The sequence below is a fragment of the Oncorhynchus kisutch genome, linkage group LG9 (assembly GCF_002021735.2).
Source record: "Oncorhynchus kisutch isolate 150728-3 linkage group LG9, Okis_V2, whole genome shotgun sequence".
NCBI classification, from domain to species: domain Eukaryota; kingdom Metazoa; phylum Chordata; class Actinopteri; order Salmoniformes; family Salmonidae; genus Oncorhynchus; species Oncorhynchus kisutch.
Genome location: NC_034182.2, coordinates 8576308 through 8592561, shown reverse-complemented (window position 1 = coordinate 8592561; position 16254 = coordinate 8576308). Strand labels below are relative to the sequence as shown.

At 45.5% G+C, this 16254-nt stretch overlaps 1 protein-coding gene across 2 annotated transcripts; it reads right to left on the bottom strand.

The window, feature by feature from the left end:
* Positions 1-601: 601 nt before the first annotated feature.
* Positions 602-14823, bottom strand: LOC109910347 (inter-alpha-trypsin inhibitor heavy chain H5). Of its 2 annotated transcripts, none has more exons than XM_031831765.1 (14): positions 14597-14823; positions 14445-14489; positions 13687-13850; positions 12932-13042; positions 10236-10510; positions 8547-8716; positions 8009-8125; positions 6394-6565; positions 5854-6166; positions 4212-4894; positions 4005-4058; positions 1645-1761; positions 1148-1525; positions 602-1005 (listed from the first exon to the last, which is right to left on the bottom strand). In XM_031831765.1, exons 1-14 carry the CDS (start codon positions 14726-14728, stop codon positions 725-727), a joined length of 3012 nt encoding a protein of 1003 aa, XP_031687625.1. In that variant the 5' UTR covers positions 14729-14823; the 3' UTR covers positions 602-724. The 2 variants fall into 2 exon arrangements, with proteins under 2 accessions (XP_031687625.1, XP_031687626.1); XM_031831766.1 differs by having other exon boundaries at positions 1645-1758.
* Between the last annotated feature and the right edge of the window lie 1431 nt (positions 14824-16254).

Here is a 16254-nt window from a genome sequence, read left to right as displayed (position 1 = left end):
CATGGTGTTTATACTTGCATACTATTGTTTGTACAGATGAACGTGGTACCTTCAGGCGTTGGGAAATTGCTCCCAAGGATGAACCAGACTTTTTTATCTGAAGTCTTGGCTGATTTCTTTTGATTTTGCCTGATGTCAAGCAAAGAGGCACTGAGTTTGAAGGTAGGCCTTGAAATACATCCACAGGTACACCTCCAATTGTGTCAATTAGCCTATCAGAAGCTTCTAATGCCATGACATCATTTTCTGGAATTTTCCAAGCTGTTTAAAGGCACAGTCAACTTAGTGTATGTAAACTTCTGACCCATTGGAATTGAGATACAGTGAATTTTAAGTGAAATAATCTGTCTGTAAACAATTGTTGGAAAAATGACTTGTGTCATGCACAAAGTAGATGTCCCAATCAACTTGCCAAAACTATAGTTTGTTAACAAGAAATTTGTGGAGTGGTTGGAAAAAGGGGGTTTAAAGATTCCAACATAAGTGGATGTAAACTTCCGACTTCAACTGTATTTGGCACAGATCGAAAGATGAGTCCTCTATGTGACTATGGGTAGTTGAGTAGTGTTTGGAGTGTGAGTATGTGGGTCAAAAAGAAAGCTGATTTAGAGGTTTAGCATCAGAGGGTATGAAAAGAGCATGTTGGCTACTATAGCTGTACCTGGGGTTATAGTTTCTGTGTGCGTGGGACAAGTTCATTGCTGGCTCCTTATTGGCCCCTGTCTCAGGCTCCGTTACTTCCGTGGGGCCAATCGCCTGTGTCGAATAGGTGTGACACCACATAATCTTCATACTGTCCGTCGATCAGCTTGGCTGCGTTGTTCCTGGCGAACCAGCAGTCCACGCTCTGACGTCCGCTGTAGATACGCCGGGTCTTCTGGACCACCGGCACTGAACGCCCTTTGACCTTCAGGATGGGTGACCGTGCAGACGTGCTGTTGTCTCCTGTTGCCATGGCATTGCCAGGAAGCTCTGCGAGTCCCACTTCCTCATACAAAAACTGACCTGGAAGTAGAATCACAGAGGGTCAGAATGGAAAGGAACCACAGAGCTATAGGCAAACCAATGGTAATCCTCACTAGGGCCTAAATCCATGTCGGCTCAAGACCCCTTCTCCCACCGACTACTAGTAGTTTCTGATACCTACCCAGTAGTCCATGACAGTCATGTGACAGCCCTTTGCTGTTGGAGATGTAAAATCCCAGGTGGTTTCTCTGATAAGGAGCAGGGTTCTTGTACTGATGCACCAGTATGACGAAACGAATGGTTCCTCCTATGGTTACGGTCACGGTGGACTTTCCCACTATCGTCACCGCAAGCCCGCCACTCTCCACGGAGACTGTGGTGTCGCAGGACAGGACCAGGCGGTCCTGTCCATCCAGAATGACCTTCTTGGGGGTGACCTCGATGTAGGAACGTTTGGGTCGGTTCACCACGATGGTAATGGTGCTGAAGTATGTCCTGTGCTGTTTGTGGCTGCCCGCTGGTGCCGGGGCGCCTATCAGCTTACCGTTTACTGTCACACCTAGACTCACATATACACACACACACGATCACACACACAAATAGACCACACAAATCATATGAAAACACATAACCAAACATCAAACATAAAGTCAGAATCTCTTGAGAGGACAGTCTTACCAGAGTGCTTGTGGTCAGATACCATTCTGAGAATGTGTCCTGGCTCTCCGTTGATGTTGAAACACACAGTCAGTTTACTGAGGGGGAACTCAACCACAAAGTGGGGATCGCCGTCTGCTGTGGCAAGGGGGTTGGTGTGAGAGAGACGGGATAGGGAGACACTGGTATTGAATATGAGGGTATATGAGGAGATAGTACATCTATGCATATGGATTCAAATACATGTGTATTGCAGTATTTGAAATGTATAACATTTTCAAATACACAGCCAAAACAAGTACTTTTATTTGAGTATCTGAATGATTTTTTTGTAAAAATCAAATAGTCGACCAAATTGTATTTGAACGGTTTTTTTCAAATACCTGGGTATGGGAGTATTTGAGGATATTAATACTTGTTTGGAAATAGTAGTTGTACTACATTAAATAGTATTTGAACCCAGGTCTGATAAATACACTTTTCTGTATATATCTGTGGGTCTGAAGCACAAATGACTATAGCGTATGTATAATCAGATATCACCAGATACCAGTGTAGGCTGTAAATTGTAGGCAGTTAGTTGTAGGCAGTTAGCTGTTGGCTGTCAATTGTAGGCAGTTAGTTGTAGGCAGTTAGCTGTTGGCTGTTAGTTGTAGGCAGTTAGCTGTTGGCTGTAAATTGTAGGCTGTTAGTTGTAGGCAGTTAGTTGTAGGCAGTTAGTTGTAGGCAGTTAGTTGTAGGCAGTTAGTTGTAGGCAGTTAGCTGTAGGCAGTTAGCTGTTGGCTGTTAGTTGTAGGCAGTTAGTTGTAGGCAGTTAGCTGTTGGCTGTTAGTTGTAGGCAGTTAGTTGTAGGCAGTTAGTTGTAGGCAGTTAGTTGTAGGCAGTTAGCTGTTGGCTGTTAGTTGTAGGCAGTTAGTTGTAGGCAGTTAGTTGTAGGCAGTTAGTTGTAGGCAGTTAGCTGTTGGCTGTTAGTTGTAGGCAGTTAGCTGTTGGCTGTTAGTTGTAGGCAGTTAGTTGTAGGCAGTTAGCTGTTGGCTGTTAGTTGTAGGCAGTTAGTTGTAGGCAGTTAGCTGTTGGCAGTTAGTTGTAGGCAGTTAGCTGTTGGCTGTTAGTTGTAGGCAGTTAGTTGTAGGCAGTTAGCTGTTGGCTGTTAGTTGTAGGCAGTTAGTTGTAGGCAGTTAGCTGTAGGCAGTTAGTTGTAGGCAGTTAGTTGTAGGCAGTTAGTTGTAGGCAGTTAGTTGTAGGCAGTTAGCTATAGGCAGTTAGTTGTAGGCAGTTAGCTGTTGGCTGTTAGTTGTAGGCAGTTAGTTGTAGGCAGTTAGTTGTAGGCAGTTAGTTGTAGGCAGTTAGCTGTTGGCTGTTAGTTGTAGGCAGTTAGTTGTAGGCAGTTAGCTGTTGGCTGTTAGTTGTAGGCAGTTACTTGTAGGCAGTTAGTTGTAGGCAGTTAGTTGTAGGCAGTTAGCTGTTGGCAGTTAGTTGTAGGCAGTTAGCTGTAGGCAGTTAGTTGTAGGCAGTTAGCTGTTGGCTGTTAGTTGTAGGCAGTTGGCTGTTAGTTGTAGGCAGTTAGTTGTAGGCAGTTGGCTGTTAGTTGTAGGCAGTTAGTTGTAGGCAGTTAGCTGTTGGCTGTTAGTTGTAGGCAGTTAGCTGTAGGCAGTTAGTTGTAGGCAGTTAGTTGTAGGCAGTTAGCTGTTGGCTGTTAGTTGTAGGCAGTTAGCTGTAGGCAGTTAGCTGTTGGCAGTTAGTTGTAGGCAGTTAGCTGTTGGCTGTTAGTTGTAGGCAGTTAGCTGTTGGCTGTTAGTTGTAGGCAGTTAGTTGTTGGCTGTTAGTTGTAGGCAGTTAGTTGTTGGCTGTTAGTTGTAGGCAGTTAGTTGTAGGCAGTTAGCTGTTGGCTGTTAGTTGTAGGCAGTTAGCTGTAGGTTGTTAGTTGTTTCCTGCTTTGAATGGGCCTGTGAGACCTGAGCTAAGTGCAAATTCATGAGATGAGAGAGCAGCAGTAATGACAGGGTCATTGATGTCATCTCACGTGTCTTCTTCAGTCTACTGACCTCTCTCTCAGTCTCAGTGTGTGTGAGGTTTGGTGTGTGTGTGTGTGTGCACACACATGTGTGTGTATTCCTGTGACTGTGTGTGTGTGTGTGTGTGTGTGTTTGTGAGTACTTCCCAGTACCAGGCCCAGTGCAGATACTTCAATTAGCCCATGTAAACATTCTGTAGTTCAGTTTCAGAGTAAATAGACATCTCCGACCCCTTGACTGTCTGTAATGATTGCTGTGTGTCTGACTGGGTTCCTAACTTAAAGTCGGCCCACACAGAGAGTAGAGAGAGTCTACTGTACCTTTCTCCAGTCCCCCTCCCTCTAACAGAGCCTCAGAACCACTAACCTGATGTTTTGGAGATGGTTACAGATTTTTGGGCTGGCCTCTTCAAAACTTTAGCTATAGACAAAACAGACTTTGATTTGTACAGGTCATATGTTTTCAATAGTCCAATACTTCCTCTCAGTTTCTATTTGTTGGCATTGGCATCGATAACAGGAAGCATTTGATCAAATGGATTAAGTCAGAAACAAAAGCCTCAAGCCTGCTAACCCGTTGTCTTGGTAACTGTGGAACTCTGTCCACCCGGCTGGTCTTTCTTCAAGTGCAGGCTCTGGGCTGTGTCTTCCTCCCCTTCCATCTCATCCGACAGCTCATTGGCTGAAACAGCCTTCTTATTTGTCTCTGTGGTTACAGGGGTGGGGGTGGGTGTATCCGCGGCCATGGTTCCGTCGGCCAGCACCTGAGGTTTTTCCACCACCAGGGAGGTGAGGGGCGTGAGGAAGTGGTATGTCAGGGAGAGGTTAGTCGCCTGCTGGGTATGTCCCTCTCTCTCCCTGCTGGTCTGGCTCTTCAGCCTGGACCTCAACCCCTCCTTCACACTCAGGAAACCCCATACACGCTCCACGAAATCATCCGCCACTGACCCTGTCGTGCCCGCCCCTGTGTCCCCTGACCCCACCCCGGCCGCCGCCTCCTTCACGTGCCTCTCCGTCTCCACCTCCCTTTGCCGTAACGCCACGTCTGTCTCCAGGACGATGCTCTTGTCGCTGTTGCTGGCGGTGACCTGGACGTGCAGGGAGTCTGCACTTTGATTGGTCAATTTGCCGGCGATGACGATCTCTGAGCCGTTGAAATAGTTGGTGAAGAGGTGCTGGGTGACGTACTGGACCGAGTCCTCTGTGTAATTCACCCTGATGTCAGAGAGCAGTGGAGTGCCTATCTCATCATAAAACCTAGAGGAAGAGAGAGGGAGGGAGGGACATGGGGGGAGAGAGAGAGAGAGAGAGAGAGAGAGAGAGAGAGATATGGAAAAGTGAAAGAGGGAATAGAAGTAACATCCAATGTTATAATATGTCTTACCATGTTATAACATGTTGAGAATCTAGCGCCCAGTAGAGGTCTAGACCTCAGCTACTTCACTGTATCATGGACACAAGAATCAAGACATTGTGTGTGCTACTCTCTTATATGCTCTAGGGGCCTCAAATGTCTGTGTGACTGTGTACACACACTCACCCCCCCCAGAGATCCGGTTAGGGACAGTGATGTATTGAGGAGAGCATGCCTGTGTCCCAAATGTCACCCTGTGGTTCCTGGTCATAAGGAGTGCACTCTGTAGGGATTAGGGAATGGGGTGCCATTTTGGACACAACCAGTGTGTGTTTGTAATATGTTGGTTTTCCAGCCAGGCCTTGGACCGTAGCACAGTAAACCTCCTCACCTCTTTAACTGTGTGTTGACTCAGCTAGGTCTCTCCTCTGTTATTATCTCAGGATGCTATCAATTAACCCCTCAGACATACCCAGACTGCCCTTTCACAACACACAGTCACACACATTCCTCCCCTCCTAAACTAACACTTCAGAAAAGTGTCCAGTAAGACTGTCGCCGAGTGTGTGTCTGTGTGTGTTTGGTTTGGTTTGAAAGATTGCAGTTCAAGAAGAGCCTTCTCTCAGTACGTGTATCATTGGTTATTCTTTCACTCATTCCTATTCCTTTATCTCACCCCCTGACCTTCTCTATACCATTTGACTATAATGGATTATAATGAATCAATTCTAACCACCTCTGCCTTCGCCTCTGTACTAGCTGTCTCTCTCTCTCTCTCACTCTCTCATTCTCTCTCTCTCTCTCTCTCTCTCTCTCTCTCTCTCTCTCTCTCATTCTCACTCTCTCTCTCTCACCCCCGTACCCTTTGAGCATGGTGCTGGCGTCTGAATCCTCATGTATCCTCCTCATCATCCCACAGTTTTCCAGGGCCATGCGTTCCAGAAGCCTGTAGTCCACATCGTTCCCCATCCCAATGGTGAACACGCAGAACTGCTCCTTCACCGCCGCCCGCGCGCTGCTGAGGATGCTGGGAGACTGCAGTTCGCCCACCGTGGGCCGCCCGTCTGTCAGGAAGATGATGAGAGACACACTGTTGTGGTTGGCGTCTGGATCGGCGTTCAGATAGCCGCTTAGCAATGAGGAGCCCGTCTGTATGCCACCGTTGATGTCAGTGCCTGGCAGAGGAGAGATGGAGAGAGAGATTGATCTTGGGAAATAGTGGTTAGTAGTGATTTAAAAATGGGGGTTGAGTAAGAGAAAGAACTCCATAGGGGCGGCAGGAAATCTTGAGGTTAGAGCGGACAAATATAATCACCCCTAAATGATTCTGATTAGTCCTATCAGTGAAAGAACTAATCTTCCTCTATCCCAGAATGCACTGCTGTGTCTCTATCTCTCTCACCTCCAGTGGGTTGGAGCATATAGATGAACTTCTTGGCGTCTCGGACGTTGAGAGGCGTGACAGGGACCAGGCGGTTGGGCTGCCACACCTTGATACGGTTGGAGAAGCTGACAAAGTTAAACCGGTCGCCTGGACGCAGGTCCCTTAGGATAGTGAACAGGGCATCCTTAGTCTGAGAGAGAGGGAGGGAGAGGGGCGAGAGAGAGAGAGAACATTTTGGTTTTGCTTTCATCAATAAATCAAATGACATCATTGTAATACCTTTGCCTTCGTGCAAAATCATTCTATTCAGTTGTGTTCATGCGAGAGAACCAAACAGGCCTGGAAAACTTTGCCCCAACAGGAAGAGACACCTTGTCACACAAAAGGCTATTATAACACACATGGTCATGGTTTATGTTAGCACCAATACAGTGGTAATGACCTAGATGTAATGTTTTAGTCATGGTTTTTGTGAGCAGTATTGTTGTCATGCCAACTCTGCAATGGTTGGGTTTAACCTGACACTGCCATTGAAAGACCCAGCCCTTAGAAACAGCTGTGAGATTCCGTTCCTTAGTTCAGAAACGGTTTCACTCACCCCCTCACGCACACACACACACACACACACACACACACACACACACACACACACACACACACACACACACACACACACACACACACACACACACACACACACACACACACGCACGGAAACACACACACCACAACTATTTACCGTATCCATGCTACAGCTTGTTTCTCAACTGTACTGGGGTTTAGAAGTTGCGCAGAATGAAAATCCTACCAAATTAATAGTGAATATGAAATCAGTAGTTGAGTGGGTGTGATAGAGTTAGATGGGTTACCAGATGCCTATAGACTGTAGGGGGCAAGAGTCAGAGCCATAGACAGACTGAGTGCTCTATTGTAGGGAGAGATCAAAGCCCACTTGTTCACTACAGAGTGGTCCACTGGGGGTGGAGGGAAAAGGGGAAGGGATCACTCCAGACGATGCTGTCATCTGGAGGGTTTAAATTATGCCAAAGACAATGACGCCTCTCCTCCATAGCATTCAATTCAATTCAATACAACTACAATAGTGAACTTTGAGCATGTTTCCAGTTTTTCAGAGTGTGCATGAATCAGTTTCTCTTTTCTGTTTTTGCCACTCTAAGTCTTTGGGTTTCTGGATCTGCAGTGGAGCAGCTGCTCAGATGAAGTATCAGATGATACCAGAGGGATTATAACGCAATCTCCCAGAAGGAAGGATCTGATTTTGATATTACCAGACCAGTGTGGGAGTATTGCGCCAGAGACCGGAGAGGGGGCGGACTGGGGGTCGTATTTATCATCCGCTGCTACACTAACTCGGGATCTCTCAGGATCGTTAAGGCTTGATCACAGAGATGTGAAGGACCAAAGTAGAACTAATGTTGACTCCACCTGGAATTTATTAAAACCCACAGATTCCCCATAAGCTATACAGTATATATGTGTGATCATTGTATACAGAAGGAAACCATGTTTAACAACAACAACAAAAGGAGAAGGAGAGAACAAGATATCTTGACCCTATCTAGTAAGCAGTGGACAATGGTGTGATGAGAAGGGTTTGACCGTAACCGGCTACCTGTCTGATCTTGGTGCCCAGCATAGAGGCACTGGTGTCGATCACAAACACCACGTTCTTGGGCACCACCGGCAGATCCTTGGGGGCGAAGTAGTGCACAAAATGGCCGTTCAGAACCTGAGAGAGAACAAGAAAAAGGTTAGACAGTTCTCAGTAGCCATGAGCAGTAAAACAGAGCCCACCAACACAGTGTCCACAGGGCTGCTGGACTGACGGTGTGGTTGTAGAGTGACCCGGGAGGGGTTGGATATGGTGCTGGAAAATGAATGTGTTGACGGTGGATGAAGGCCATGGGACCAGGATGTGTGAGAGTGTGTGAGAACCAGAGAGATGTGCATTTGTCCTGTTTGATCCCTGATTAATGCATGCAGTTTTCATGTATACTGTGAAGCGGAGCTAAATGGTTTAACATGTTTCTATCTACCATGTCTGGACAGGTCTGGTCATGGCATGACACATTTGCACTAATCGCGGGAGTGTTGGATGTGTGTGTGTGGGTGTGTGTGTGTGTGTGTGTTTTTGGTGTGTGAAATCTGACCTGTATGTCTCCTATCCCCAGCTCTCTCTCCACGTCATAGTGCACCACAAACTCTCCCAGCATGCCACTGGTGGTGATCTTAGCCTGCTGAACGATGTTGGGGCTGAAGGTGATCCTACAGAACGTCTTATTTTGTTTGATCACCGTGGAAACGGGAAGAGCAGGCTTGGCTGGTGGGAGGGAAACATTAAGTGTGTGTGAGATAAAGCTGGGAGGTGTGTGTGTGTGTGTGTGTGTGTGTGTGTGTGTGTGTGTGTGTGTGTGTGTGTGTGTGTGTGTGTGTGTGTGTGTGTGTGTGTGTGTGTGTGTGTGTGTGTGTGTGTGTGTGTGTGCGCATGCGCATGTGTGTGTGTTTGTAGGGAAGGGTGTGCTAAACTAGAGATGCTCAACATTGCCCATAGGAAGGTTAAATAAATGAAGTTGGAATCTGAACATTTGAGCATTGGCCAAGCATTTTCAGAGGTGCCAATATCGCTGCAGAACTATTTATAATGTTAGATACAGTGCATTCGCTTAATATTCAGACCCCTTGACATTTTCCACATTTTGTTACGCTACAGCATTATGCTAGCATTTATTTAAAACAATTCCCCCCCCCCATCAATCTACACACAATACCTCATAATGACAAAGCAAAAACTGTTTTTTAGACATTTTTGTAAAAAGCTGAAACATCACATTTACATAAGTATTCATACCCTTGACACAGTACTTTGTTGAAGCACCTTTGGAAGCAATTGTATTCTCGAGTCTTCTTGGCTATGACGCTGCAAGCTTGGCACACCTGTATTTGGGGAATTTCTCACATTCTTCTCTGCAGAGCCTTTCAAGCTCTGTCAGGTTGGATGGGGATTGTCGCTGCACAGCTATTTTCAGGTCTCTCCAGAGATGTTTGATCGGGTTCAAGTCCGGGCTCTGGCTGGGCCACTCAAGGACATTCAGAGACTTGTCCCGAAGCCACTCCTGCGTTGTTTTGGCTGTGTGCTTAGGGTTGTTGTCCTGTTGGAAGGTGAACCTTTGCCCCAGTCTGAGGTCCTGAGCAGGTTTTCATCAAGGATCTCTCTGTACTTTGTTCCGTTCATCTTCCCTCGATCTTGACTAGTCACCCAATCCCCGCCGCTGAAAAACCTCTCACAACATGATGCCTCCACCACCATGCTTCACCGTAGGGATAGTGTCCTACCGTAGGGATAGTGTCCTTCTGGAAGATTCTCCCATCCCCACAGAGGAACTCCTGAGCTCTTCTTGCTTTTTGCTCTGATATGCACTGTCAACTGTGGGACCTTATATAAACAGGTGTGTGCCTTTCCAAATCATGTCCAATCAATTGAATTGACCATAGGTGGACTCCAATCAAGTTGTAGAAACATCTCAAGGACGATCAATGGAAACAGGATGTACCTGAGCTCAATTTCGAGTCTCATAGCAAAGGGTCTGAATACGTATGTAAATAAGGTATTTCTGTTTTTAAATTTTTAATACATTTGCAAACGTTTCTAAAAACCTGTTTTTGCTTTGTCATTATGGGTTATTGTGTGTAGCTTGAGGAGGAAAAATATTTGTTTAATCCATTTAAGAAGGCTGTAATGTAACAAAATGTGGAGAAAGTAAAAGGGTCTGAATACTTTCAGAATGCACACCTAGTATGGACAAAGCACAGACTCAACACATCCCACACTCAAACTGTACCAGGTGTCTTCGCTGCACTGGCACTACTGGCTACTGCCGTGTTGCTCTTGCCGTTGCGCAGTGGCAGCACTTCCAGGTGGGTGATGGTGGAGTGATCCACAATGGTGACGTCCACACTGAGACGGCTGACCAGCTGCAGGGGTCTCAGGCTGGTCACATGCTCATACCTCCCCAGCCTCCTCTGGAGCAGCTCCTCATAGGTCAGCATGAACATGGCCCGGTTACGACCTGGGATACTGGCCCCCATCCTGAACACCTCCACCTCTGGTTCGCTACTGATGGAGGAGAGAGTGGAGGAGGAGAGAGAGACGGGGGAGAGGAGAGGGGAGGAATGGAGGAAAAAATAAGAAGAATATAGAGGAAAGAAAAAGGGAGAGAAATAGTTGGGGAAGAGGAGGAGTAGGGAATGAGTCATTCCAAGTAGTGACATCGTCAGTGTGGAAGGGCAGTGACTGCCAGGAGCTCTCCTCACGGGACTCAGCCTCAGCCAACATTTCCATTCCTCTACCTATCTACATCTCTCCCTCCTTCTTTATTTTCTCCCTCCTGTTCTCCTTTACTCTTTCTATCACTCTCCTCTCCCCTTCCCTCTCTGTGAAATTTGAATACCCTCTTTGTAAATCTGATTTCATTTTAAAAGTGTAATTTTATGGCCTGGCAAGTAGAAGCATGATGTAATTTATTTCTGTCAGAGACTGGTCACAGATTTATGTGACAATAATTCTTAATTTCCAGTCTCTTCATTTCAAGTCTCCAATCCGTCAAGATAGAACTGGCAAAGGGGGAGGAGTTGCAATCTACTGCAGAGATAAACTGCAAAGTTCTGTCATACTTTCCAGGTCTATACCCAAACAGTTTGAACTTTTAATTTTAAACATGAACCTCTCCAGAAATAAGTCTCTCACTGTTGCCGCCTGCTATCGACCCCCCTCCGCTCCCAGCTGTGCCCTGGACACCATTTGTAAATTGATCGCCCCCCCCCCCCATCTAGCTTCAGTGTTCGTTCTGTTAGGTGACCTAAACTGGGATATGCTTAACACCCCGGCAGTCCTACAATCTACGCTAGATGCCCTCAATCTCACACAAATCATCAAGGAACCCACCAGGTACAACCCTAAATCTGTAAACATGGGCACCCTCATAGACATTATCCTGACCAACTTGCCTTCCAAATACACCTCCGCTGTTTTCAATCACGATCTCAGCGATCACTGCCTCATTGCCTGTATCCGCTATGGATCCGCGGTCAAACGACCACCCCTCATCACTGTCAAACGCTCCCTAAAACACTTCTGCGAGCAGGCCTTTCTAATCAACCTGGCCCGGGTATCCTGGAAGGATATTGACCTCATCCTGTCAGTCGAGGATGCCTGGTCATTCTTTAAAAGTAATTTCCTCACCATCTTAGATAAGCATGCCCCGTTCAAAAAATGCAGAACTAAGAACAGATATAGCCCTTGGTTCACTCCAGTCCTGACGGACTGCAATAGTGGCGGACTGCAATAGCATCGAATAGTCCCCGCGATATCCAACTGTTCAGGGAAGTCAGGAACCAATACACACAGTCAGTCAGGAAAGCAAAGGCCAGCTTTTTCAAGCAGAAATTTGCATCCTGTAGCTCTAACTCCAAAATGTTTTGGGACACTGTAAAGTCCATGAAGAACAAGAGTACCTCATCCCAGCTGCCCACTGCACTGAGGCTAGGTAACACGGTCACCACTGATAAATCCATGATAATCTAAAGTTTCAATATGCATTTCTCAACGGCTGGCCATGCCTTCCTCCTGGCTACTCCAACCCCGGGCCTACAGCTGTGTTCATCTGCTAAATTGTAATTATTCGCTCCTATGGCCTATTTATTGCCTACCTCCTCATGCCTTTTGCACACACTGTATATTGACTTTATTTTTTCTACTGTGTCATTGACTTGTTTATTGTTTACTCCATGTGTAACTCTGTGTTGTTGCCTGTGTCACACTGCTTTGCTTTATCTTGGCCAGGTCACAGTTGCAAATGAGAACATTGTTCTCAACTAGCTTACTTGGTTAAATAAAGGTGAAATAAATCAAAATAAATGATCCAGCCCTGCTACTCAACTCCAGGCAGGTCAGAAACACATGTTTTGTGGTCAGGCTGGTGTTTGAAATCGCACTCCAGTCTCCTTTTCACCTCATTTAACACAGAAGCCTTTCCTCTTTGGTTCTCTATTGCTCCTCTATTGTTCCCAAAAACAAGGTGGAGACCGATGACATCAGACGGCACCATCAGACCAACTCATTTAATGGCCTTACTCCATTAAGTTTACACTTGTGTCTAAAAACTATTTTTTTACCCTAAGTATGTGTAGATTACTGTATTCATCTGTGGGATATTGTTTTTTAACAGGAACAGTTCAATAAAATCGTTTTTTAGATGGGATATAAACCTGTTTCTACTGGCAGAGTAGTAGCAAGTGACTCTAGAGGACTCTAGAGGTTGTACTGGCAGACAAGGTTAGACACTGGTGACTGGCCATACACACACACAAGAACACATTCTCTCACACACACACACACACACACACACACACACACACACACACACACACACACACACACACACACACACACACACACACACACACACACACACACACACACACACACACACACACACACACACACACACACGCACACACACAAGCACACACACTTTACCTCTGTTCACCTGCCTCCTTGTTCTTGGGTTTGGCCTCACTGCCCTTCCCCTGTTTGACCTTCTTCTCCTTGGGCTTGACCTCACTGGGGTAGACACGCCCCCCAATGATCCTGTGTTCAGGGTAGAGGTCAGAGGTCAGGGGTTAAGAGTGGAGGTGATGATAAGCACCACCAGAGTAAGTAAACCATCCATGGCAAAACTCTGTCAAAGAATCACTGGAAAAACCCTCAGTTCATTGTGGTAGGCATATATTACTGTGATACATAAAATTATACAGGCAAACATATCAAAGACATATGTTGCAATTCACAGGCTTCTTCAGAGGCTTCTGGACTTGTCTCTCATAGTCCAGTGAACAATCTAGTAAATGTAGATGAATGAAGGCTTGTGACCACAACACAGTAAATGACCTCTGAACTATTGAACAGTCACAGGCCCCACACTAACCTCTCCCATAGCAACAGAGCCCTCATAAACCCACACAATGATTGACTGGCCACAAAGACATGCCATGGGAAGAGGGAGAAAATGGCAAAGAGGAGTAGTAATCACACAACAATAAACTGAGAAAATAAATAAGACATCAACATAAATTGAGAGGGAAAAGATCCATTGTAGTTCACTTCCAACCAGTGTACACAGTCTGAACAACATTAGACTCAGAATGACATGATCTATTACCCAGAAGCATCTATCTAGGCTACAATAAAACTACCAATTCGCAATTACGCATCTGTTGCGTTTTGGCGCTTACATGGTAAAGTTCGAGACATAGGCGTTCTTGGGAATCAGGAACTGGAAGACGCCCTCGGCAGCGGCGGAGTGCCGGTTGAGCATGGTGCACGACACCGCCGTGAAGGCGTATCGGGAGATAATGGTGGTCTTCACCGACAGCTCCTGGATATGCGGTTTGGTCTCCTACACGGTTGGACATCAACATGTTAGGTTCACGTGTATTGCTTATACTTTAGGTTTGATTGGTTTGTAATACATTTGGTTAATTTAAATCTGTCAGTGATTGATGTTTTTCAAGTCTCATCGATGGGACAGCACAGCACTGCTTTCACGCACGCACACACACATGCTGCGCATTTCCACTGTTCTATTCCGTTCATTTCCAGTGGAAATCGTTCCAAACTCCTTATCACCACGTTGGCGGGATATTTAAAAATATTTTGGAATGTATTTCTGGATAGATGTCCAGCGATTTCCACGTATCTGGCGTACAGCCCAGTGCGCTTGGCAGGTCTTTGCGTGTCACACCCGAGGAGAGTTTTCGAGGATGATTAACTGCAGAGCTGAACTACCCATCCCTCTACTCTGCTTTCACGAAATACTTTTTCTGACATATTCTTCAATTGTTATCAATGAACAACAGTATGCAGATCTCTTTGAGAATGAATGTGGTTGATATTTAGTCTACAGTAGCCTAGGCTACACCAAATGACGCACAAGAGCGCAAAAGATGCATACGGGAAGACATGTCAAGACATTCAACTTTGTAATCTTTACCTTAATAAGCATGGATTTCACCTGGCGAGGCACTCTACGGGGAGACTGAGATGGGAAACCAAATCGATTTGTTAAATAGTGCTCTAATGAAGCGCTCAAAATATATATCAATGTTGCCAAATGAAATAGTTCAGAGTTGAAATGACACTCACAATATCCAAATCAAAGTCGGTCAAGTCAGGAGAAAGATCCTCCTCAATGTTAATATCCTCAAACTGTCCAAAAACATACGGATTGTAACACATCAGTAAAGTCAAAAACAGCATGTTGACGTCCATATCCATTTACAGTAATAACGAATATGATCGCATTTTTCCAGGGTGCAGCGCACTGAGTCTGCGGGTCGTTCGGATCAGAGTGACCCAATTTGTGAGACGATGGATGACTGAGGACACTTGACTCGCAGCGGCACGCCCACCAGCAGGGAGATGCAGTCTTCCCCCTCGACTGGATTAGTCGCGTCGGGGGCTAGGGAAAAAGCGCCTGACCCGGGTCACACACACAGGCACACAGTTATTACAATGTGCACGCCACTCCAAAGGCCATCAATTGCCTCTATAGTCTTCGTTCACTACTCGCCTTGAAGTTAACTCCACTTCCACCCCAACAAATCACTTCAAGGTCAGTGTGATTCATTTAGCCAAGTGTCACTGTCACGTTTGAACTCTCAAAACTGCATTTATAAATAAAAAATGTGTACACTTATGCAGTATGACACAAAGTCAAAATTATTTAACTTTAATAGGGAAAACTGTGGTAAATTTAGCAAAACCATAATTTCAAAACAGGTTTTTTATCCTTCTGAAATTTTAGGACTTTGTCACGCAACTATTTACAGACAAAAACACTATTTAGTATGATTTCGGTGTTAATATGAAGGAATGGAGAAATGTATACTAGTGGTGGGGCTAAGCTGAACATGTAGACTCAATTGGGCACTTTGTGATAGAAGCACCACATTTGGCAATTTAACCTTTATTTGACTAGGCAAGTCAGTTGAGAACAAATTCTTATTTTCAATTAATGCCTACCGGGGAACAGTGGCTTAACTGCCTTGTTCAGGGGCAGAAAGACAGATTTTTACCTTGTCAGCTCAGGAATTCGGTCGAGCAACCTTTCGGTTACTGGCCCAAGGCTCTAACCACTAGTGTACCCTGGGAAGATATAGATATGGAGGCGCCCCAGATTTTGCCCCTGGGGACGTGGCAGACACTAAAATAAAAAGATAACTCCAAAATCTGGTGCCAGAACGACTCAGAGATGGCCTATAGGCCAATGCAGCAGTAGGCCATCCTCAAATAAGTCAAATACATAGGCCTAAAGCTGACAAATAAAAACCTAGCAGATATCCTGATTAAAATTCAGGTTGCAATCACATTAATTAATCTCTCTACTCCTTTTCTATATGTCTTGACTTGAGCTATTGCTAGTGAAGTGCAACGTTGTATCAACTCAGAAGGTTGGCGTGCTTAGGCGCTCACACTCCCTCAATGTTATTAGGACAGAGGAAAAAAAATGGACAAAACTCATAAATGACTCAGATTCAGATCACCTTTATTATCCCACCAGGGGGAACTTCATTTGGTCAATTGCTTAAAAAGACGGTACGTAAACATGAAAACACAGAAACTACACAATAGAATTCATCCAAAGTGCTATAGCCACACATTTAAAGTGAAAGGGCAATGTGCTATATACTCGAGGGACCAACAGACTATCTATTATACGACCTAATGGCTGTTGGAATAAAAGAGTCCTCCATATCTATCTGTTTTCATTCTCTTTCCCCTTGTCCAGCTGCTGCTGTGAC